The 23087-nt window shown below is 65.0% G+C and overlaps 2 protein-coding genes across 2 annotated transcripts in view; both read right to left on the bottom strand.

Annotated features, from left to right (window-relative positions):
• Positions 1–2970: 2970 nt before the first annotated feature.
• On the bottom strand, positions 2971–4667 carry LOC106895043 (striated muscle preferentially expressed protein kinase-like). Its single transcript, XM_014954126.1, has 4 exons — positions 4541–4667; positions 4326–4401; positions 3940–4089; positions 2971–3662 (listed from the first exon to the last, which is right to left on the bottom strand). The coding sequence occupies exons 1-4, from the start codon at positions 4665–4667 to the stop codon at positions 3455–3457; spliced, it is 561 nt and encodes a 186-aa protein (XP_014809612.1). The 3' UTR covers positions 2971–3454.
• The window catches only part of SPEG (SPEG complex locus), a 38582-nt gene continuing 20059 nt past the window's right edge, over positions 4565–23087 (bottom strand). Inside the window, exons 12-46 of the mRNA XM_014954125.1 lie at positions 22200–22411; positions 21834–21922; positions 21462–21643; positions 19283–19543; positions 17907–18065; positions 17585–17774; positions 17207–17436; positions 16906–17025; positions 16394–16498; positions 16076–16282; positions 15825–15948; positions 15242–15414; positions 14366–14478; positions 13986–14154; positions 13809–13902; positions 13255–13455; positions 13038–13098; positions 12762–12839; positions 12430–12602; positions 12298–12324; positions 11903–12055; positions 11692–11734; positions 11528–11596; positions 9115–11323; positions 8852–9004; positions 8661–8777; positions 8408–8575; positions 8008–8130; positions 7668–7832; positions 6818–7484; positions 6477–6716; positions 6180–6403; positions 5559–5634; positions 5173–5322; positions 4565–4895 (exon numbers count right to left, since the gene is read on the bottom strand). Of these exons, the coding sequence (XP_014809611.1) occupies positions 4688–4895; positions 5173–5322; positions 5559–5634; positions 6180–6403; positions 6477–6716; positions 6818–7484; positions 7668–7832; positions 8008–8130; positions 8408–8575; positions 8661–8777; positions 8852–9004; positions 9115–11323; positions 11528–11596; positions 11692–11734; positions 11903–12055; positions 12298–12324; positions 12430–12602; positions 12762–12839; positions 13038–13098; positions 13255–13455; positions 13809–13902; positions 13986–14154; positions 14366–14478; positions 15242–15414; positions 15825–15948; positions 16076–16282; positions 16394–16498; positions 16906–17025; positions 17207–17436; positions 17585–17774; positions 17907–18065; positions 19283–19543; positions 21462–21643; positions 21834–21922; positions 22200–22411 (7733 nt within the window). The 3' untranslated portion in view covers positions 4565–4687. The remainder of the gene's footprint in view (positions 4896–5172; positions 5323–5558; positions 5635–6179; positions 6404–6476; positions 6717–6817; positions 7485–7667; positions 7833–8007; positions 8131–8407; positions 8576–8660; positions 8778–8851; positions 9005–9114; positions 11324–11527; positions 11597–11691; positions 11735–11902; positions 12056–12297; positions 12325–12429; positions 12603–12761; positions 12840–13037; positions 13099–13254; positions 13456–13808; positions 13903–13985; positions 14155–14365; positions 14479–15241; positions 15415–15824; positions 15949–16075; positions 16283–16393; positions 16499–16905; positions 17026–17206; positions 17437–17584; positions 17775–17906; positions 18066–19282; positions 19544–21461; positions 21644–21833; positions 21923–22199; positions 22412–23087) is intronic.

Below are 23087 nucleotides of genomic sequence, written 5' to 3'. Positions count from 1 at the left end.
GGAGGGGCGGGCCTTGCACGTGGGGGTGCAAGGGCGCGCGGGGCAGGGGCAGAGGGCCGGCTGTGCACGCGCGAGAGGGCAGCAGGGCCTGTGTGCCAGGGCGCGGCGGTGCGTGTGCAAGGGACGGGCAGTGCACGTGTGAGTGCAAGGGGTAGGCCGCGCATGTGCCGAGGAGCAGGGGCACGTGTGCAAGGGGCTGGCTGTGCACACGCACGTGCAAAGAGCTGGCTCTGCGTGTGCAAGGGTGCAGCAGAGTGTGCTCCAGGGTCTGGCTGGATGAAGGAAAGGCTGTGGATGGTGTTTATCTGGACTTTAGCAAGGCCTTTGATACATTCTCCCACAGTCTCCTCCTGGGGAAACTGGCTGCCCATGGCTGGGATGGGAATACCCTCTGCTGGGTTAAAAACTGGCTGGAGGGACAGGCCCAGAGAGTGGTGGGGAATGGAGTTAAATCCAGTTGGTGGCCAGTCACGAGTGGTGTCCCACAGGGCTCGGTACTGGGGCCAATTCTCTTTAACATCTTTATCAATGACCTGGACGAGGGGATCGAGTGCACCCTCACTAAGTTCACAGACAACGCCAAGCTGGGTGGGGGTGTTGACCTGCTGGAGGGTAGAGAGGCTCTGCAGAAAGATCTCAACAGGCTGGATCGATGGGCTGAGACCAACAGGATGAGTTTCAATAAGGCCAAGTGCCGGGTCCTGCACTTGGGTCACAGCAACCCCCTGCAGCGCTACAGGCTGGGGGCAGAGTGGCTGGAGAGCTGCCTGGCAGAAAAGGACCTGGGGGTGTTGGTCGACTGTCGGCTGAACATGAGCCAGCAGTGTGCCCAGGTGGCCAAGAAGGCCAATGGTATCCTGGCCTGTATCAGGAACAGCGTGGCGAGTAGGGCCCAAGAGGTGATTGTCCCCCTGTACTCAGCACTGGTGAGGCCTCACCTTGAGTACTGTGTCCAGTTTTGGGCCCCCTACCACAAAAAAGACATAGAGGTGCTGGAGCAGGTCCAGAGAAGGGCGACAAAGCTGGTGAGGGGTCTGGAGCACAAGTCTTATGAGGAGAGGCTAAGAGAGCTGGGGTTATTCAGCCTGGAGAAGAGAAGGCTGAGGGGAGACCTTATTGCTCTCTACAACTACCTGAAAGGAGGGTGTAGAGAGATGGGGGTCGGTCTCTTCTCTCAAGTCACAGGCGACAGGACGAGAGGAAATGGCCTCAAGTTACGCCAGGGGAGTTTCAGGCTGGATATTAGGAAAAATTTTTTCACTGAAAGGGTTATCAGCCATTGGAATGGGCTGCCCAGGGAGGTGGTTAAGGCACCATCCCTGGAGATGTTCAAAAGACGGGTTGATGTAGTGCTGGGAGGTATGGTTCAGTGATGGTGATACTTCTTGTTTGTTGTGTGGGTGTCTATTTTTGTCAGTTAGGTTGATGGTTTGACAAGATGATCTTTAAGGTCCCTTCCTACCTAGAAGATTCTGTGATCCTGTCTGGCTGGGCATGTGCACGTGCAAGGGGCCAGTGGTGCATGTGCAAGGAGCTGGCTCTGTGTGTGTAAGGGTGCAGTGGTGTGTGTGCAAGGGGTAGGCTCTGCATGTGCACGCGCAAAGGATCAGCAGTGCACCTGCAAGTTGCTGGCTGTGCAGCTGTGTGTGCAAGGGGACAGTGGCGCATGTGCAAGGGGCTGGCTGTGCACACGCTCATGCAAAGGGCCAGCTGTGCGTGCACAAGGGTGCAGTGGGGTGTGCTCAAGGGTCTGGCTGGGCACATGCAAGGAGACAGTGGTGCATGTGCAAGGTGCTCTGTGTGTGCGTATACCAGGGCGCAGTGGTGCGTGTGCAAGGGGCTGGCTGTGCCAGGGCGCCATGGTATGCATACAAGGGGCTGGCTGTGCATGTGCGTGTGCCCCAGTGCCAGCACAGACAAGTGTCCCACACCCACCGGCGTGCCCAGGCTGTAACCGGAGCAGCCCCTGCCAGCCTGCTCTCATACCCACAGCGGGTATTTATAACCGGGGGCTGGTTATGTTATATATTATATACGTTATAGCCGGGCACCCCTCACCTGCCCCCGTGGAGCCCGGCTCCAGCTGCCCGGCCGTTGGGCCACCACGGGGCCACCAGACCCTGTGGCCCCTGGTATTTTCTCTCCATGACGCCAGCGCCCCATGAGCCAGCCCGCCCGCCCCAGCGCTGCGCAGCTTTCCTGGCTCCTTCCCCAAGTTTCCGACACCCTTTCCCAGTCTGGAAGCCTTCCCGGCTCTGGGTCCCCAGGTTTGGGACAGGACCATCCGCAGGCGCCCAGCCCACCCCAGCGAGGCACGGAGACAGGACGGGGACGGGCTGCTCAGGGTCTTTATTGCTGCTCTGGCACCTTGCTCACTCCAAACCACGGGGACGCTGGCAACTCCGGACCCCGGCTGAGAGGAGGGGACAGGGGAGGGGGACGGGGGACAGGGGACAGGGCAGAGGCCATCTCCCCAAAGTCAATAAATAAAGCCCTATTGCTACAGCAGCATCTGGAAGGTGGGTACCCAACCGCTGCCCCCGTCCCCCCACCCGAGGCAACCCAGACTGTCCTGCCACCAGCTGGGAAAGGGGACAAGGGGCTTGGCAGGGCACCCGTGGGGCTGTGCCGTGGCACTGGGGGGGGGTGAAAAGGGTGGGAGGTGGCACAAGGTGGTGTGTGTGTGGGAGGGGGTTGTCTGGGGACGGGGCTCAGGGCAAGGGCTGGAGCCGGGCGGGCAGAGCATGAGCAGCGAGGGCCTGAGCAGGCGCAGGAGGTGTGCGTGGCACCTGGGTGCCCCCCTGCAAGGGATGGGGGTGCTGGCAAACCCCCCCCTGCTCCCCAGCCACCGCTGTCCCAGTACAGCCCCGGGGAAGGCACCGGCGTCAGTCCTGGAGCTGCAAACCCACTTGGCAGGACCGGGGCTGGGAGGAGCAGAAGGCTGGTGGCCCCCAGCTCCCAGCCCTAAGGGGGGGGGGGGGGGGGCTGCAGGGGCACCCCCCCCTGCAGGAACCCCTGGAGCAGCCTCAGTCCTGGTGCACTGGCGTGCAAATCAAGGGGGAGTGCAGGGACCCCCGTGCCGTGGCCAGCTGCAGGCTGGGGCGTAAGGCACACGGCTGACGGGACCTGCAGCGCGAGGGGCTAGCCAGCGGGCTGGTGGCTCTCTGCTCTCTTGGCCCCCCCAGTCCCCATCCCGTCCTTCCCCTGACCCTCTGCCCCATCCTCCGTTCCTCCCAGCAAGGCTTCCCGCTGCTGGACCCCACTGCCGGGACGGCTGGGGCAGCGCCTGCTCTCTCCCTCGGCACCGCCAAAATGATGCCGACCGCCAGCATCCCCGGCGGTGGCACGTGAGGTCCGTGGGCTCGTCCCGGCTCCTCCTCGGCCGCCCAGTCCCGCGGCCCCTGGAATGTTCCTCTGGCTCCTCGGCCCCTCATGGCCGCGGCTGAGGTGTTGGCTACTGCGGCCCCGGCGGCTGGCCGCCCTGGTAGGAGCGGAGTAAGACCTTGTGCTTGGTGACGGCCTCGCTGCGGCGCCGCTGGTGCTCCACCAGAAACTCCTTGAGGCGGTTGGTGGTGAAGGTCAGGGTCTGGCGGCGCAGCTTCATCAGGTAGGCGTCCTGGAGCCAGGGGTTGGCAAAACAGTCCTTCACCGTGGGGCGGCTCCTGGGGCAAGGGTGGCACCGAGTCAGGGGCCACGGTGTGCTCACTGCCACCGCACCACCCAAACCCAGCCACCACCCTTGCCCTGCAAGACCCAGGGGGTCCCAGCCCTCTCTGAGAGCAGGGATGGATCCCAAGGTCCCTGATCAGGAGAGCCCAGCCCTTTCCAGGAGCAAGGATGGACCCCAGGGTCCCACTGGTGATGTCTTGAGGGTCTCCATGGGGCAGGGAGCTGCCCACCTGGCCTGGTCATGGGTGAAGTCCAGGGCCAGGCACTCACCAGGGGTGGACGGCAAGGACTTTGCGTATGAAGAGGGCAGCACTCTGTGAGACGTTGGGGTACAGCTTGAAGGCATCAAAGCGCCCTGCCAGGATCCGGTTCTCTGTCTCAATGGGGTCCAGTTCAAAGAATGGTGACCGTCCGCTGAGCCTGTGAGGGTGGAGAGGGTGGCACAGGCTGGGGGCACCAGTGGGAGGGCTCCCAGAACCCCCTACCCAGCCACCCACATTTGCCCAGGGTCTTGATCCCTGTGTCCAGCTGGGAAAGGTCTGCATGGTTACAGCATCCCCCAGCCCACCACCAGCCTGGTGTCCCCCATGGCACCGACGCCTGGATGGAGCTGACTGCTCCTCAGGGTGCTCGTCCCCCTGGCCCTTTCCTCTTACATGATGTAGGTGAGGACGCCAACACCCCAGACATCTGCTGCGGAGCCCACTGGGTCACCCTTCACCACCTCCGGTGCTGCGGGCAGGGAAGCAAGGGTTGTCATATGCACTGGGGGGCCCAGCCCCAGCATCCCCAGTGCCCCCAGTCCCACAGCATCCGCAACACCCACAGCTCCCACAGCACCTCCAGCACGTGCAGCACCATTAGCATGCACAGCATCCCCACCACCTGGCCAGCATCCCCGGCGGTGGCACGTGAGGTCCGTGGGCTCGTCCCGGCTCCTCCTCGGCCGCCCAGTCCCGCGGCCCCTGGAATGTTCCTCTGGCTCCTCGGCCCCTCATGGCCGCGGCTGAGGTGTTGGCTACTGCGGCCCCGGCGGCTGGCCGCCCTGGTAGGAGCGGAGTAAGACCTTGTGCTTGGTGACGGCCTCGCTGCGGCGCCGCTGGTGCTCCACCAGAAACTCCTTGAGGCGGTTGGTGGTGAAGGTCAGGGTCTGGCGGCGCAGCTTCATCAGGTAGGCGTCCTGGAGCCAGGGGTTGGCAAAACAGTCCTTCACCGTGGGGCGGCTCCTGGGGCAAGGGTGGCACCGAGTCAGGGGCCACGGTGTGCTCACTGCCACCGCACCACCCAAACCCAGCCACCACCCTTGCCCTGCAAGACCCAGGGGGTCCCAGCCCTCTCTGAGAGCAGGGATGGATCCCAAGGTCCCTGATCAGGAGAGCCCAGCCCTTTCCAGGAGCAAGGATGGACCCCAGGGTCCCACTGGTGATGTCTTGAGGGTCTCCATGGGGCAGGGAGCTGCCCACCTGGCCTGGTCATGGGTGAAGTCCAGGGCCAGGCACTCACCAGGGGTGGACGGCAAGGACTTTGCGTATGAAGAGGGCAGCACTCTGTGAGACGTTGGGGTACAGCTTGAAGGCATCAAAGCGCCCTGCCAGGATCCGGTTCTCTGTCTCAATGGGGTCCAGTTCAAAGAATGGTGACCGTCCGCTGAGCCTGTGAGGGTGGAGAGGGTGGCACAGGCTGGGGGCACCAGTGGGAGGGCTCCCAGAACCCCCTACCCAGCCACCCACATTTGCCCAGGGTCTTGATCCCTGTGTCCAGCTGGGAAAGGTCTGCATGGTTACAGCATCCCCCAGCCCACCACCAGCCTGGTGTCCCCCATGGCACCGACGCCTGGATGGAGCTGACTGCTCCTCAGGGTGCTCGTCCCCCTGGCCCTTTCCTCTTACATGATGTAGGTGAGGACGCCAACACCCCAGACATCTGCTGCGGAGCCCACTGGGTCACCCTTCACCACCTCCGGTGCTGCGGGCAGGGAAGCAAGGGTTGTCATATGCACTGGGGGGCCCAGCCCCAGCATCCCCAGTGCCCCCAGTCCCACAGCATCCGCAACACCCACAGCTCCCACAGCACCTCCAGCACGTGCAGCACCATTAGCATGCACAGCATCCCCACCACCTGCAGCATCCCCACCACCTCCAGCACCCACAGCACCACCAGCACCTTCAACACCCACAGCAACCCCACCACCTCCAGCACCCACAGCATCCCCAGCACCACCAGCACCCCACCATTACACCTTCCTGCACCCCTCCCTGACACCCCAGTACCTTGACAGAGGCCAGCACCTCCAGGAATACCCCAACTGCCCCCAAACTCTCCCATTGAGCTCAGCAACCCCACAGAAACCCCCCAGCACCCCAAACCCCCCGCCACCCAACTTCCCCAAGGACAGCTCACCTCCTCCCCAGTCCCAGGTCCCCCCAATGCACGGGCACACATGCACACCTCAGGCACACAGGTTCCCCATCCCTGTCCCCATGCCACTGCACCCCCGGTACCCCACTCACACATGAACTCCAGGGTGCCAACACGCCGCCCCAGCTGCCGCAGCACGAGGGGGTTGTAGGTCTGGGCGCTGCCAAAATCAATGATCTTGAGGGCGTTCATGCCCGAGACGACAATGTTGTCTGGCTTGATGTCGAGGTGCACGATGCGGCGGCCATGCAGGTACTCGAGGCCCTGCAGGAGCTGCAGCACGTAGGTCACCACGTCGTCCTCCGAGTAGCGAAACCTGGAGGGCAAGTGGCATCAGCAGGCTGCCCCGTGCCAGCAGCCAGTGCTGGTGGCCCCAGACTCCCCTGTACCTGTCCACGATGCTGTAGAGGATCTCCTTGCCGGCGCAGTTCTCGCAGATGAGCACCAGGTAGCGGGGAGTGATGTACGCCTCGTGTAGGGCCATGATGCGCTCGTGGTGCAGCACCTTGAGGATCTCATACTCCTGGAGCACGCTCTGCTTCCTCTCCGCCTCGTAGGGCACAATCTTGGCCATGAAGTGCTTCCCCGTGGCGTTCTCCTTGCACAGCCGGATCACCCCAAAGCGGCCCCTGCGACACAGGGTGGTGCTCAGCATACCCCAAGTGATGTGCTGGTGGGTGGGACACCCACGGCAGAGCATCCCATCCCATCCCATCCCATCGCTACTCACCTCGCCTTCTCATCCAGGAAGGTGTAGGGCTTTTGGGGGACACCCTGCCGCAGTGCTGTGCTGTCCTTAGCCCCTGGGACCCCACTCTCAACTGGGGGCTCCTTGGAGGACGGGGTGGTGGCGGGAGGCTCCTGTGCAGGGGGTGATGTCGGGGGCATGGAGACGAAGGAAGTGACCATGTATGGGGGCATCTTCCGCGTGGGTGCAGCGTTGGAGGTGGGGGCTGAACCAGGGGTGGTCGATGCTGGGGAGGTGGGGGACAACTTGGAAGGAGACGGAGCCTGGGGTGGGGGGGATGTGTCCGTGGGGGGTGCAGGGGAACCCCGAGTGGGGGTGTCTGTGTGGGGCGAGGCAGCAGTCCGAGGAGGGGTGAATATCAGCTCCGGGGGTACACAGACGGTGATGTCGGGTGGGAGCTCGGGGTCTGGCTGTGGACCCTCGTCGCGGGGTGCAGGGGGCTGGACGACACCAGGGGGGACACCCCCTTGCGCTGCCCCATCTGCCTTCTGCACCACTGCCTTGTGCTTGCGGGGCGGTGTGGTGGGGGGTGCCCCAGTGGCCGGTGGCTCCAGCTGCCCCACAGGCGTCTGGGTCGACCGGCTGGAAGCCACCTTCTCGGGGACGGGGACAGGGATGGCGATGTCCTTGGCTGGGGCAGCTCGGGCATCTGCAAGGAGCAAAGGGAGGTGAGTCAGGTGGCAGTAAGCCAGGAGCGGGGTGCAAGTGGTGCCCCAAAGCCCTGAAAGGGAGATCCCCCAGGATTCAAAGATCTGTGAGAGCATCCCAGAGGCTATAGCCCCACACCCAGCCCTATGGCTGCCCCACGTCCCACGGGACAGGGCTCGCTCACCTACTGCCTCCAGGTGCACTTTCCCTGAGGGGTTGCTGTAGGGCCCCTGCCCAGCCTTGTTGACACAGGCCACCCGAAACTTGGCAGTGCTCCCGGGGGGCAGCTCCGTCACGTTGAAGTAGCAGTCGATGATGCCGGTGCTGACGATCTTCCACTCGTGCTCCCCTGCCAGTGTGGGGGCAAGGTGAGCTTGCTCCTGTCCCCTAGCCCTGACACAGGACCCCACCGAGCCCCGAGGGACAGCAAGGACATCCGGGTACTTGTGTCCTGGCTTGGTGTCCCCAGATGAGCCCAACTTTCTGGCTGTGGCTCTTGGGGGACAGGAGGCAGCCCCACATACCGTCCAGCCTGCGCTCCAGGGTGTAGGTGCAGGGGGCTTTGCTCTCTGCGGGTTTCCACAGCACCAGCACCGTGTTCTTGTACTTCTGGGGGATCTCTGGGGTGCCCGGCCGCCCGGGGATCCCTGCGAGGGGACAGAGAAGGTGGGGGGCAAGGACAAGGGCAGAGCTGCTGCAGGGTGAGGGCGGCACAACACATGGGCTCAGAGATGCTGGGAGTGCCCGTGCAAAACCGGCCTGTCCCCTCTCAAAAGTCCCAGTCTCTTGAGGATGCAGAGAGCGGAGCCCAATGACCTGCTCTGACCGGTCCCCAGCCCTGGGGTCCATGCCTGCCATGTGCTCTCTCCCCGTGGGGCAGCACCTCTGTACCCTAAGGTCCCCCCCGCCACCCTGCATCCTTACGTGCCACAGCCAGCGTGCAGGAGCTGATGGCTGTGCCCAGGGCATTGGTGGCTGCACACTCGTACAGCCCCGCGTCCTTCCTGGAGACCTTGGTGATGGTGAGCATCTGCCGGCCGTCCTTGCAGGAGACGACGTTCAGCGCGCTGTCCGGCTGCAGGGACTTCTTGTCTGCGGGGTGGGAGCAGAGGAGAGGGATGCTACAGTGGCCCCCCCATAGCGCTCACCCCCAGAGGCAGCTCAGACAGCCCCCCACCTTTCATCCAGAGGATCCTGGGGGTCGGGCTGCCAGCCGGCAGGCAGCAGAGGGTCAGCGCCTCCCCCTCCAGCAGCACCTGGTCCTTCAGCTTGATGTGGAAAACAGGGGGGAAATCTGGAAAGCAGAGGTGGGGGTCACCCCGGGGCAGTGATGGGCACCCCCCCACCCCATCCCGAGGCTGCACCTACCTGACTCGCTGGGGGTGTGCGGCCGGCCGGTGGCGGGTCCCTCCTCCCGCAGCAGGCTGGAGGGGATGCTGGGCTGCGAGGCCACCTTCTCCTTCTTGCCCCGCGAGAGCCCCCACCGCTCCCAGCGGGACCGCTTCTGGCTCTCACCCCCACCTGCGGGCATACGGGGCGGCTGAGAGGGGGGCCGAGCCAGGGGGACCGTGCCTGCCGTCCCCAGGGTGGCTGGACCATGGGGTGCCGGTGGGACCCCCCTTTCAGCTCACCTTTGGCAGAGGAGGAGGAGCGGGTGCTGCCCTCTGAGCGCAGGGACTCGGAGGAAGGCGCGGGTGCCGGTGGGGGCCCCGGCTGCAGGCTCTCCCCCTCGGAACTGGCTCGACGCAGGTCCCCGAGCCCCGAGCCCTCCGGCCGCTCATCCGACAGGCTACGCAGCCGCGCAGAGACCCGCTCCACCGTGGCACTGATCTTCCTCCGCACGGCCACCACCGGGGAATCGCTCTCCCCACCGCCCCCCGTCTCCGACTTGAGGCTCTCCGAGTCCCTCCGCTCCTTGGAGTTGCCCATGGCCAGGCTCCAGGACAAGCGGCGCCCGAAGGTTGGGGTCTCGCTACCTCCATCCTCCCCCCTGCTCTTCTTCCTCTCGGCAGGTGGAGTCCTCTTGAGGAGCACAGACATTCTCCGGAGGAAGCCCCTGTCCTTCTCCACCTCGTGCAGGTCCTGCACTGACTTGGACTTGGCCACCAGCCCGGTGGGGCGGTCCCTGCGCAGCTCCAGGGGCACGCCGGCCGGTGTGGGACGGTAGATGCCCTCATCGGGGGCCGGGGGGCCGGCCAGGTGCCGGTCCTCAGAGCGGGAGCGGGTGAGGAGCTTCAGCCCCCGGGTGAGCGAGGACTCCCGGCCCCGCTTGAACTTGGCCTCAAAGACCTCCTCCGAGTCAATGTCCTGGATGAGCAGGGAGCTGGAGGAGCCGGTGGGCTTCACCTCCCTCTTTGATGCCGGTGCCGGTTCTGGTGCCGGTGCCGGTGCTGGTGCGGGGGGCTCGGTGGGGGTGGCCGGCAGGGGCTGGGGAGGTTCCGCGGTGACTGGCTCCCCTCCTGGCACGGCTCCCATGGCTTGCATGACCTTGGCATAGGAAGACGTTTTGGCAGCTTGGGTGGCAGGGGCTGGGGGCTGCAGTGGGGCAGGCACACCCGTCCTGGCAGCCCCCTCCCCACTGGGTCTAGCAGCTTTGGTGGGCGTCTTTGCCTCCTGTCCCCCGGCCGTGGGTTTCTTCCCCGTAGTGGTGGTGGTGGTGGCCGTGCTTGCCCCGGGCTGGCCACGCTCCTCAGGGACACGCTTCCTCCCCGGGGCAGCTGTGGTGGCGGGGGCTCGGGGGACAGTGGTCTCCACCACAGGGGGTGTTGGTGGACCGGGGGCATCTGGTGGCGCTTGGGGCCGGGCGTCGGAGAGAGCCGAGAGCGAGGGGGACTCCTTGAGCCTCTGGGCTTCCAGGTGGGCCACCGGGATCTCCAGGGGTGCACCGGAGCGGCGGTGCCGTACGACAGGTTCGGCGTCCCCGTGGCTGAAGGAGCTGCTCTTCTGCAGCCGGCGCTCGGTGGAGAGGAGGCGCGGCGAGGTGGCCTCGCTGGAGGCTGCCCGCACCAGCCGTGGCACCGCTGGCGCCGGCGGCTCCAACCGGGTCGGCCGCGGGACCTTCTTGTCAGGACCGACCCCCAGGGTCTCCAGGAGGGGACCCCGCAGGCCGCTGACCTTGCCGTCCCCGGGGCCGCCCCGCAGCAGCCGCTGGCGCATCAGCTCCAGGCGCTGGGCATGATCTTCCTCCCCAAAGACCCCCTTCCGCCGCGGCAGCTCCATGGAGGCCGCCTTGGCCAGAACCCGGCGGGGGTCCCGGCCCGTCTCGGCCCCTTCCTCGGCGCCGGGGGGCTGCTGGAGCAGCAGGGCGCTGTCGGCCGAGCCGCCCCTCTTCAGCTCTCCCCGCCGGGTGCTCCCCGGGGACTCCAGGCTGGAGCCCTTCCTCATGGCTTTGCGGGGGTACTCCGGCCGCTTCTGGGTTTCGGGGGCTTCTTCATCGGAGGAGCCGGGTGCCTCTGCCTCCACGCACGGCCGCCGCAGCCCAGCACCCCTCGGCCGCTTCCCCAGGGCCACCCCGGGCTTTCCCGCTCCCTGGCTCTGCCACTCCATGGCGGAGACGTCCCCCGGCGCAACCCCCTCCAGCCGTGGCCCCTCAGGTGGCCCTATGGCCTCGTCATCCGTGGGGATCTCATTGAGTGACATGCGGGAGCCGGAGAACTCCACCTGGTGTGGCATGGGGATGAAGGGCAGCTCATCCAGGTCGTCCGAGTCCGAGGAGGATGACAGTGCTGGTGACTCCTTGAGGTGCCGGGGCACAGCGATGGAGAGGTGGTTGGACGTGTCCTCCAGTAGCTCCGGGATTGGCCGCAGCACCATGTTGCACTTGTAGCTGATCTGCGAGCGCTGCAGCCGACGGAGAGGGCTGGATCAGGCCCAGGGAGGCGGCATGGCATCATCCTGCCCAGGGGACATCACCCCATCCTGCCCAGGAGATGTCACCCCGTCCTGCCCAGGGGACATCACCCTGTCCTTCCCAGCACACATCACCCCATCCTGCCCAGCACACAGATCTGCCCACCCCCCTCCTGCCCCAGCTCCTGCTTTCACCTGCCATTTCCGACGGGAGAGGAAGAGCTTTAGGTGGTCGGTGCTGATGACCTTCCCCTTGGCCAGCGTCTGTGGGGCGAGGGGACAGCGGTGTCCCACAGAGCCTACAGCAGGCTCAGGGGAACCCCGCTGCCACCGGGCACTGGCTCTCTGTCCAGGCTCACCTTGAACCAGGGATGCTCCAGGGTCTGCTCCGCATTAGGTCTCCTGCAAACCAACACCTCTGGGTGAGAACTTGGGGGACTTTTGGCCAGCCCAGAGAAGAGCAGGAGGGTCTGGTTGCCCATGCTACACCCCACGGCAGTCCCCTGCACAAGGGTCCCCACCCTCCCTTGAGCATAAGGGGATGGGGACCAGGGACCCCGCAGCACTCACAGCCTGTCATTGACCAGCACTTTGATGACAAAGCCCTTGGCTTCCCGGGTGAGCCCCTGGAACATCCTCTCCTCGAAGGCCACGTTGTAGTTGCGGATGTTCATCAGCGTCGTCTTGTCATTCTCCCCCACAAAGGGGGAGATCCCCGTCAGGCTGCCGAGAAGGGCACACTGTCATCGGGCCGGGGGGACATGGGGAACAGCATGGCAAATACAGGGGACCAAGGATGGGACCCTGGACCCCAGCCCCAATGCCATGGGGAGGGCAGAGGCAGGAGCAGCCAGGGAGGAGACTGGGAGTGCAAGGAACGATGTGCATGGCCACAGCCCCAGCACTCCAGTAGGCAACAGGACAGGAAGGGGGTCCCTGTCATGGGGTCCCACCAGAGCACTTACCAGAGGTAGGCGATGACCCCCACAGGCCTGTGGAGAGGAGAGGGTGGTTACTGCACAGCACAAGCCCTCTGGGGTGTCCAGTCCCTCCTGGCACAGTGGGGACCCCACCATCCACCCCAGGGCTGCCCTTACCAGATGTCGGTAACGGTGGAGACAGGGGTCTGGTTGACGATCTCGGGGCCCACGAACTCGGGGGTGCCGTACTTGCAGTACTGTGGCTCCTCGGGCGTCAGCTCCTGCGCGTTGCCGAAGTCACAGATCCGGACCTGTTCACTGCTCGAATCCGCCATCAGGAGGTTTTCTGGCTACAGGACAACGTGGGGTGGAGGGGAGCTTGGCAGGAGGCATGGACTCCCCCCAGGGAAGGGATGTCCCCCATCAGCAGGACCAAGCCCCAGCAGCACGGCAGGAGCCCATCCATACGGGCATGGGGTGGGAGGGGGGTAGAAGAACCCCACACTCACTTTGATGTCCAGGTGCAGGACTCTGTGCTGGTGCAGGTAACAGATCCCCTCCAGGACCTGCCGCATGTAGGACCGGACCTGTGAGAGAGCAGAGGTGGGGTGGGCACCCTGAGTGTGGATCAGCCCCACGCTGGCCCTGTGCAGAGGAGGGTGCAGGCTGCACCCCCCTTTGTAGCCTGATGCAATGAGCATTGCATGTCCCTGGGCTGGGACAAACCCTAGTGTCCCCAAGCTCCCTGCCTCCCCCATCACTTTGCCTTCCCGGGGTTCACCCACCTCCGACTCACACACCGAGGGCTTCCTCGCCATCCTGTCCAGCAGCTCTTCCTCAGCACAGCTGGGCCCCAGTCAAGGAGCACAGAACTGCCGTGCCCCGCTGTGCCCTGCACCCTCCTGGGCACCCAAGATCCTCCACACCCGCTCTGCCCACCCACCCCCCACAAAAGCCTCCCCTCATCCCCCATGCCACACGCTCCCAGAGCCTGGAGGATACAGCTCCATGACCATAATGACGGCGTTCTTCTTCTCAAAGGCATCGTGGAAGAAGACGATGCGCTCGTGGTCCAGTTGCGAGAGGATGTGCAGCTCCCGACGTGCTGACTGCTTGGCCTTGGTCCTCCCAGGGACGAACTTGGCGGCAAAGTCCAGTCGGCTGCTCTTCTCCGTCACCCTCCGCAGGTAGGAGAAAGTCCCCCTGCAATGCAGCGGTGGGGGCAAGGAGGGATAAGGAGGTGGGGGAGCAGGAGACTTCCCCTTCCCTGAGCAACTGGAGGAGATGCCTGCTCTACAGGGAGCTGTCCGTGACCCTGGCAGCCCTCCAGGACCATCCACGGAGAGACTTCAGCCCTGGCTTTGCTCTCGCTCCCCACCCTGAGCCAGCACCAGCACATCCAACAATGGCTGAGAGCAGCCCCAGCACATCAGGATCTGATATAACATGGAGCTCAGTCCTGAGGGACAAAGCCTCAAGGCGCAGCCTGGCTCCAGCACCCCTGTCCCTGTGGTGCCTGGGGTGACTCACTGCCCATCGTGCTGGTGGCCCCGTACCTCCCGATCTCCTCGTGCACGTCGTAGTAGTCGGTCAGGCGTCGCGCCTTGTGCAGTGCATCCTCCTCCATGGCGGCATCGGCAGCGGGCTGGGCTGGGGGAAGGAAAGGCGCTGGCGGGGGGCAAGCTGGGCACCCAGGCTCTGCCCCCCAGGGCAAGGGGGCTGGCCAGCCATACCTGCCCGTACCACCAGCTCCGCTTTGCAGGAGACCTCCCCGGCCAGGTTCTTGGCTGTGCAGGTGTAGACACCGCTGTCGGACTCGGCAGCACCCAGCACCACCAGCGAGCACTCATTCTCCTCGTACACAAAGCTCAGGTGACTGCTCTCCTCCAGCAGATCCCCATCCTGGGGGTAGCAGGGGTGTCAGGAGGGTCCCATCCCACCCCCGACCAGCTCCTGCCACCATTTCCCCGTGGATGGGGCATAGGGCATATCCTGTGTCACCAGGGGTGAACACAACCCCAAAGCCCCAGTGCAGCAACCCAGGTGAGGCAGTGGAGGGGGGCGATTTGGGGGGGCTGTGGGTCAGGAAGGATGGGGAGGGGTCCCAACCCACCTTGTACCACATGATGTCCGGCAGTGGCTTCCCCTCCACCACCACAGCGAAGCGTGGCGTCTCCCCTTCCTGGGCGTCGATGTCTTCCATGATGGACTCAAAGCGTGGTGCCTCTGCCAAGAGATGGAGCATAGGACACCATGGGGCAGTGCCACCCCCCTGGCACTGGCAAGGTGTGTAGGGCTGTGGGGCACTGCAAGGAAGCGCCAGCCCGTGGTATAGGGGCATGGAGTGCCACGGGACACTGCCACCCCAATGTCCATGGGAGTGGGACACTATAGAGCATGCCAACAATGATATGTGTCTGCAGCACTTTGGGGCAGTCATCCATCGGTGTGGGGCACCATGGGGTAGAGCCACTCATGGCACATGGGCATAGGGCACTGTGGGGTTGTATCTCCCCATTATATATGAATGTGGGGTACTGTAGGGCAGTACCAACCATGACACTTCTCTGGGGCTTTGTGGAGGTGTCCCCTATGCCTCCCAACTATAGGGCAGCAGGGGTTGGTGCCACCTCATTATGGATGGGTGTGGAACACCCTGCAGCAGTGCCACCCATGGCACATGGCTGAGGAACACCATGGGGCATTGCCACCCCATGCACATGGTCATGGGGCACATGGGACACTTCTACTTAAGTCCGTTATGGGTATAGGACACCGGGCAGCAGTATCAACACATGGTTCATGTGTTTTCAGCCCCTGGGGCATTGCCACCCTGCAGACCATCATCTGCATGGGTGGGGGGATCCCCAGCATCCACAACTATGGAGCACTGAGGAGCAGTGCCATGCTATGGGGCAGTGCCCCCCATGGCACATGGGCTTGGACCACCGTATGGGGATGACACCCCTCCCAACGCAGGGACACCTACCTGCGAGGCGGAGGCGGAGGGTGCAGCGGGCAGTGCCGTGGCGGTTGGTCACCTCGCAGGCCAGTTGCCCAGCAGCCCCCCGGCCCACGCGCAGCAGCCGCAGGCAGTGCTGGTCATCGTCCGGCATTGTCACCTCGCATGTGCCATCCTGCTCCCCCAGGACCTGCCCGCCCCTGCGGGCACACCAGATGTCACATCACAGCCCCACAGGCAGACCCAGCCCCATTTCCCCATCAGTAGCTTCCACCCCACTGCCCCACGGCCACCCTCTGACACACAGCCAGCCCTGTTTCCCACCCTGCAGCCCCCATAAACAGCTCACACCCCACCGCTAGCTCTGCCTCCGGAATGGCTCTCAACCCCAAGCACCCCCTAGACAGCACACCCCACCCAAAAAAGCCCCCCCTTGCAGTTCTGCACAGCCCTGGACATCACCCTTGGGTGCACACCCAGCCCAGCTCCAGGGAAGGACCCCCCATGCACCATGGGGTGCACAGGGATCGGGTGCAGGAGCCCCTCTTTGTGCGCCCTGTGGGACGATGCTGGGCATGGGACAGGCAACAGGCACAGCGCCATTTCCTACCTCTTCCAGGTGACGGTGGCCTCCACGTGGTTGATGGTGATGGTGACAGAGGCTGGCTGGCCCTCCACCACGTACACCACATCTGGCTTGTCCAGGATGACCGGGGCCTCTTCCAGGTAGGGACCTGCCACACACATTGTCACCACCACCTCTGGACCCCATGTCACCCAGCGCTGCCCAATTTACCATCCCACCAGATATAGAGACCTCTCCACCCCTGCCACCCGTCCCCTCCCCACTACCCCTCTCACCCCGGTCCAGGAGCTGCACAGGCCCCACAGGCGGGGAGGGCTTGCTGTTGGTCTTGGGGGTGGCAGTGATGACTCGGAAGAGGTACTGGGCACCCTTGGTCAGCCCATGCACCGTGTAGGTGGTGTCCCGCACACCGGCCACCAGCACCAGCCACTGCGTCGTGCCCAGCACTTGCATTTGCACCACGTAGGACACTGAGTTGGGGTCTGCAGGGGGAGAGAGTTGGTGTAGAGTCCCCGTCATTGGGCTTGCCTGTGTGCCCTATCATGTTGTTGCCCACCCCCTGTCCACCCATTGTCCAGCCCCAGCCCTCTCACCTATGGCAGTGTCCAGCCACTTGGGCTTGTTCCAGGTCAACGTGATGGCTCTTCCGGTCACCGAGGCCACAGTGGGGGGCCCGTCCGGGGGGGTCGGCACCACATCTGCATGGGGAGGTGGACAGGGGTGTGAGCATGGCCACTGCCACAGCTCCCTAGGGCATCTGCCTTATGCCCCAGGAGACATGGGCTGGAGGGGACAGATGGAGCCAGCGACACCCACTGGTTCCCCAGTGGGGGCTCAGCCTGGAAGCCCCTATGGGGATAGTGGTCCCAACAAGTCCCATGTGGGACTTGAGGTCCAGAGATGGGTCCTGACTCCGCAAGGTGAGCACTGCACAGATTTTAGGTTGTATTAGAGACCTCCTGAGGTCCCCTACAACCTGAACTGCCCTGTGATCCTGCCACCCTAGAACTTCGCTACTGGCCCACCTACCCCCAGCCCTGGGGCACAGCCTGGCAGGGTGGCAGTGAGTGGCCACACATCCCTGGTGGTGCCCACTGCTGCTTACCAGTGACATAGAGGTGCGCGTAACATGTGGCCTTCCCCACTTTGTTGGCGATGACACTTTTATAGACACCAGCATGTGCATGGGTGACGGCCGTGAACACCAGGCGATGGACATCCTTATCTGGGGGAAAAAGGGGGACATGGATAAGACCCCCACCAGTCAAGTGGCACAGAGCTTACCTCCCTGCCTCAAGGGTCATAAAGGTCTGGGTGGTGATGTCTCCTCCCAGGGTGTCCCCCCCCTTCCTCTGGCCCAGGCAGAGGGACCCCAAGGGGGTGGGGATGGTGGCAGAGAGCCCTACACTGCATCATCTTGCGGTCGTCGGTGCTGTCAATGCGGGAGCCATTGTGGAACCAGGTGATGGAGGGATAGGGCAGCCCGGCCACCTGGCACTCCAGCACAGCCTCCTTTGACTCCACCACATCCAGGTTCTGCAGCGGCTTCAGGAAATCGGGCATGGTGAAGCACTCTGTCTCGGCCTCCACCTGCTCCGGCTCCTCTGGGATGGACGGCATCTTCTCCAGCTTCGACCTGCAAAAGTCCACACACACTTGTGGCAGGATCACAGTGCGACCAGCCCTACCCTGACCCCAGGCTTTGCACAAGCCCATTGCCCCCCCAGATCCTAGGGTGGGAGCGAGCAGAAGGGATGCACATCCCGGAGACCCCTGACTCTTACATCTGAGAGGCAGCAGATGGCCGCGGCTCCTCCACATAGAGCTCAGCAGAGCACTCCACGTGGCCGTGGGCATTCCTGGCAGTCACCACGTACCGCCCCTCATCCTCGTTGCCCACATGCACGATGACCAGGGAGTGCAGCCCCCCATCCTGCTGAATCCGCACGTTCTCTCCCTCCTGCACCAGCTGGCCTGCATGGAGACACACACCTGCATCAGCATCAGCAGCCCTCCCAGCCCTGATCCCTTGGGTGTAGCCCTCAAGGGGATGGGGAGAGGTGTCCCTGCAGGGCCCTGGGCAAGCTCCCTGGGCTTGTGGGTTACCAAAATGGGTCCAGGTGACCGCCGGGGGAGGAGTCCCACTGATCATGCAGTCGAAACGCGCCGTCCGCCCTTCTACCACGTCCACGTCCTCCAGCTTGCGGGTGAAGAGGGGCTGCACGGAGGGCTGCACTGTCAGCCGGGCGCTGCAGGTCAGCTCGTCTGCAAGGAGAGCGGGCAGGGGTGACCCCCATGCAGCACACGTGTGCGCAGGGCAGGAGGCAGCCCACCACCCCTCCACCACAGCCCCCGCAGCCAACGTGGCCACAGCTTAGCACACCCCAGGCCCGGTGGTAGCTGGTGGGTGCCAGGCTTTTTCCCTGCATGGGGCAGGGGGAGGGTACAAGTGTGTGCAAGGTCCCCATGCCAAGGGCTGGGGCTCTGCTGGCAGCAGGATGTCTCTTTCCTCCCCTCACAGCAGCGCAGATGCCAGCAGCAAAGTGGGGTGGGAGGATGCCCTGTCCTCCCCCACAGGGCAAGGGACCACATCTGGCCTAGCCCCTTGGGGACAGGGGGGCGATACCAGCACAGGCAGCACCCAGGGGCAGCATGGGGATGGGTGCAGTTCGGATGCTCCAGATGAGGGGGTTTGCAGCAGGGACCGCTTTGCAATCATCGTGTCATCACCCACCCCAGGCAGGGCTTGACACCACGCTCTGGCCTCACCTCCCTGCACCCAAAACTGCTGCTGCCCTCAAATCCCCACAGGCAGACAGCCTCCTCCATAGAGGGATGCATGGGCACCAGCTGTAGGGTGATGGGAATGCCTCTGCCCCCTGCACCCACCACAGCCTGGGTTACTGAGGAGGGGCTGGAGACTGGGAAAGGGACCCTTGTCCCTGCCCTGCTGCGGGGGACAGAGGCTGTGTGCACCGTAAAGGGGGATGTCAGAGCCATGGGACAGAGGTCAGGTCCTGCTGCTCTTCCTCAGCTGCCACCAGTGGTGGCTTGGTGGGAGAGGGTGGGCAGCCCTGACCCCCTCGCCTTTGCCCCTGCCACCTCCCAGGCCAGCAGAGACAGGTGCCCGGAGGCTTTGAGTCCAGGGGACAGGGACAGCGGGCTCCAGGGCTGTGTTCAGCCATGGTGCAAATGCATGTCCCCACACTTCTGGGAGGTGCATGCTGGTGGAGGAGCCAAGTGGAATGGGACAGGGTTGCAGGGCCCAGGGTGCTGTAGCCCGAGGACTGATGCACACCAAGTTTCCCAGCTCCTGGGGGCAGAAACCACTCCCCGTCCTCCTGTTGCCTGCCTCCAGCACTCACAGCTACATCCTGGGGGGACCAGAGCCCCAAACTTGAGAGTGGAGGGACATCATCCACCCCCAGCACCCCCTTGGTGAGACCTCCCCCCGGGGACCTGCGTGACCGCCCGCCGCTTACCTTTGGCGGTGCTGAGCTTGCAGGTGTAGATCCCGCTGTCGTCCTCGTGCACGGAGGTGAGCAGCAGCTTGCACTTGCGCCCGTCAAAATGCATCTTGCATTTGAGCAGGGCGGGCTGGAGCAGCCGGCCCCGGGACAGCCAGTCCACGTCCATGTCTGGTGGGCCAGCCACCAGGCACTCAAAGAGTGCCAGCTCCCCCGCCCCGACCACCACGTCCTGCAGGGGAACCACGATGGCCAGGGACTGGCACTCGGGGCGAGCTGCCCGGGAAGGGGGGAAGAGAGAGAAAGAGAGAGAGAGAGAGAGAGACGCGTCTCAGCAACTGAAAAGCAACCATGAGATACAAAAAAAGGGTCACGGCCTCGCAGCCCGCCCCCCCCCACCGAGCCCCCTCCCCGGGGAGAAGAGACCCAGAGCTGGGGGTGCTCCGGGCGGACCCCAAACCCTGGGGCTGCGAGGGATGTCTCACGGTGGCCGGCCAGGCACCTGGGTGGCTGCCGTGAAGCCAAAGGGGCCGATGCTCTCCCTCCCTGCTGCGGCTGGGGCAGGGTGCTCCCCCCGCGGTCTCCTGTCCCCCACACTCCGAGGTGACCATTGCAGAGCTGCCACCACGCCACAGACCCTTCCCTACACCCCCAGCCGGCACGGTGACGACCGTGGGCTCAGCTCCCTGCTCCCCTTCCCTGGGCGGCGAGGAGAGGCAGGACACGCAGACAGGGACAAACGGACGGAGCAAGAGACAAGACAGCATCGTACGGCCGCCCTGGCCCGGCTTGAGGGGGTGCCTGGTGCTCCCCCACCGCTCCCCCCCACCCCGCCTCGGTTACGCCTCCCCCCGGCCATCCGGCGAGCCCCTGCCCGCGGTCGAGGGCCCGCGCGTCCCCGCGGTGCGTCCAGGACGAGGCGGCGGATGGAGCAGAAGGTAATAACACAAGGTGAGGTCCACTGCCTAAGAGGTGTCCAACTAAGAGCCCCGCGGCCGCGGCTCTGAGAGATGCACCCCCTTATCGTACTCCCCCTGCGTACAGACAAAAACCGCAGTCAGCAAGCGGAAGGGTTAGTGCAGCAGCGACGGGGCCAGCACGCACGCAGGGACATACCAGCGCCAGCACCGGGGGTGCGAGCGCATGTCAAGGCGGGGAGCCACCCAAAAAGCCCCCCAAGAGGGGATGGGGCTTGGGCCATTGCCCCCGCGGCCTGGCTCCTGCCAGCCACGGGGCTGGCTCCCGCTCCCACCCCCGGTGCCGCCACGCTTTGCTGGAGGCTGGGAGCGGGGTCCCGGCAGGGTAGAAGCAGTGCAGCCAAGGCCGGGGTGGGATGGACGCAGCCTGGGGGGCTCAGGCAGCCGTCAGCGGGGAGGGCTGGGGGGAGCAGGGCACACACAGCAAAGGGCAAGAGGAGGGAGGCAGCGTCACTCGTCCCCGCAGGCTCCTTCCCTGGCCTCGGGGAATGCCAGGCAGAGCCTGGCTATCAGCTCCGAGCACCCACCCCCGCCCACCCCCCCGAGTTTGCACGCGTATATTGGGGTCCCGGGAGGACCATAGCTGGGCTGGGGAGGGGTGGCAAAGGAAGGGGACTGGACAGCCCAGTCCCATGCATACAGGCTATTGCTGGAAATGAGTAGGGGGAAACCTCTCCAAGCTGCTCCGTGCCTGGCACAGCAGCTTGCAGACTGCCCGGAGCAGGGAGGGAGCTGTCGGTATGGCAGGGCAGAGCAGAGGGACATGTCCCCTGCAGAGCCACCAAGGGCAAAAGCCTTCCCTGCGCAGCCAGGGGTAGCACCCAGCCTCAGCAGCAGGTATGTGGTGGGACAGGGGACGTGGGGTGAAGCTGGGCTGTGGGAGCAGCAAGCTCTGGGTCGGGCCAGTGGGGGCCCTGGCACAGCTGGGTGGGATGTAGGGCCATGGGGCCGCACATCTGGACGGGGCAGCAGGGCAGCCTGCCTTCTGCTGCAGGGCCAGCCTCTGCAGGCAGCCCCAGGCACGCAGGTCCCCTTTCCTGCTCCTGGCTTGTGCCCACCTGTGTTGTGACGGAGAAGGGCAGGCTGGCTCGTCCCCTTCTCCCACAGCACTGCCAAGGAGGGGTCTGCAAGTGGCCCCTTCCCCACACAGCTCATGCAGGGCATTGGAGCCAGCTGGCCCCTCGGGCACCGGGGGGTTCGCGCTCGGGGAGCTTTACCTCTGACCTCCAGCTTGGCCTCGCACTGCTTGGTGCCGTACTCGTTGACGGCCTTGCAGGTGTAGAAGCCGGTGTCAGTGCGCTCCGCCGCCAGGATGTGCAGCGTGAAAAGCCCCCGCGTCCCCTCCGCCTCCTCCGTGTGATGCCGGCGGCCATACTTCACCGGCTGCCGGTTCCTCAGCCTGCTCGGACACGGGCAGAGTGGTACGGTCATGCCTTGCCCTGCACGCCCACCTTGGCTGTCCCCAAAAGACCTCCCCTCTCCTCCACCCCCAGTCCTGCTCAGCACAAGAGCTTCAAATTGGCCATCCATCACCGTGCCTGTCCCCTCCTTCCCTGACCAGCCGTGACCCGACGAGCACCGGCACTCACCAGTAAATGATGGGCTTGGGCTCCCCACGGACACGGACACTCATGCTGACATCCTGCCCCTCCAGCACCGACTGGTCCGACAAGGACACCTGGAGAAGCAGGGGTCAGAGAACAGTGAGCACCCACCTGCACCCAAGGCCATGCACCCCCACCGCTGCACCCAGGGCCACATGTCCCCCACCACAACAGCAGCCCTGGAGCTCCAGGGGAGCTGCTGGGCTGGAGGCTGTCCAGGGCGCCTGGTGCACCCCAGATCAGGAGACAGAAAGGCCTGATCTGGGCACCTCCTGGCACCAGGGACCACAGACGTGCAGTGACAGGGCGCTGCTCCCCCTCTGCCAGGTCCCAGGGGGCTTGCCAGCTCACCTCAAAGGTGGGTGCAGCCTTGAAGGTGCTCTCCGGGGAGCCGTGGGCAGCCCCATGCTCGGCTCGAGGCTGCAGCTTCATGGCCGGTCGGTGCTGGGGGGTGCCAGACTCGGGGAACTCTTCCAGGGGGCTCAGGTACTCTTCATCCGAGGTGATGGGGCTGGCCTGGCCAAGGGGGGGTGCCAAGTTCCCATGCCGCTCCACGGTGGGGGCTAGCACAGGAGAGGCCGGATAAGAAGCTGGCAGCAGCCAGAGCCAGGCAGGAGGGTCAGGGCACCCCTCCCCACCACCCTGCACCCCAGGGAGTGGGATCCGGGGACACCCATCCCGCAGCACATCCCAGCTCGGCCGCAGCCAGCAGCGAAGGGGTGCGGGGCCGCGCAGGGGGAGGGAGGCAGAAGCACTCCACTGGGACGATAAGGGGACGCGATATCCCGCAAGGCGACAGCAGGGCTCAAGTGGCTCTTACGCAGCAGCCCGCGCTCCCATCCTTAAGCCGCCCGGATTCCCGGGATGGCTGTCCCTGCCCCGAGCCGCCGAGGGCTGAAGGTGACATTGGCAGCTGCGCTCCCCCAGCAGCCCGGGGCCCGCCTGCCCGCTCCCCGGGGGGACGGACCCGCCTGCGCGGGGAACCCACCCGGCACCGCGACGGGACGGGGAGAGGCGCGGGGTGCGGGATGGAGTGCGGGGGGCCGGGTGGTGCGGGGTGGGGAGCAGCGAGCGGCCCGGGGCGCTGGCAGAGCCCCGCCGCCGCGCTGGGGGTGCTGGCCCCCCTCCAGCCCGGCTGCCGGAGCGCCCTCACCACCCCCCCTCCTCCTCCTCCGCTTACCGGGGGGAGGCGGGCGGGCTGCCCGGCGCATGGCGAGGGCTGTGCCCCCCTTCCCCGCT

Source organism: Calidris pugnax, unplaced genomic scaffold, assembly GCF_001431845.1.
Source record: "Calidris pugnax isolate Ruff unplaced genomic scaffold, ASM143184v1 scaffold103, whole genome shotgun sequence".
NCBI classification, from domain to species: domain Eukaryota; kingdom Metazoa; phylum Chordata; class Aves; order Charadriiformes; family Scolopacidae; genus Calidris; species Calidris pugnax.
This window is presented reverse-complemented; position numbering and strand designations above follow the sequence as displayed.

Excerpts from the sequence above, each read along its gene's own strand:
- LOC106895043 (XM_014954126.1), bottom strand. The coding sequence starts at position 4,667 with ATGAGGGGCCGAGGAGCCAGAGGAACATTCCAGGGGCCGCGGGACTGG. Across the intron at positions 4,402-4,540 it reads GGCCAGGTGGTGGGGATGCT|CACCGGAGGTGGTGAAGGGT; the intron begins GTGCATGCTAAT and ends CCCTGCCCGCAG. Across the intron at positions 4,090-4,325 it reads GGCGTCCTCACCTACATCAT|GCTCAGCGGACGGTCACCAT; the intron begins GTAAGAGGAAAG and ends CCACCCTCACAG.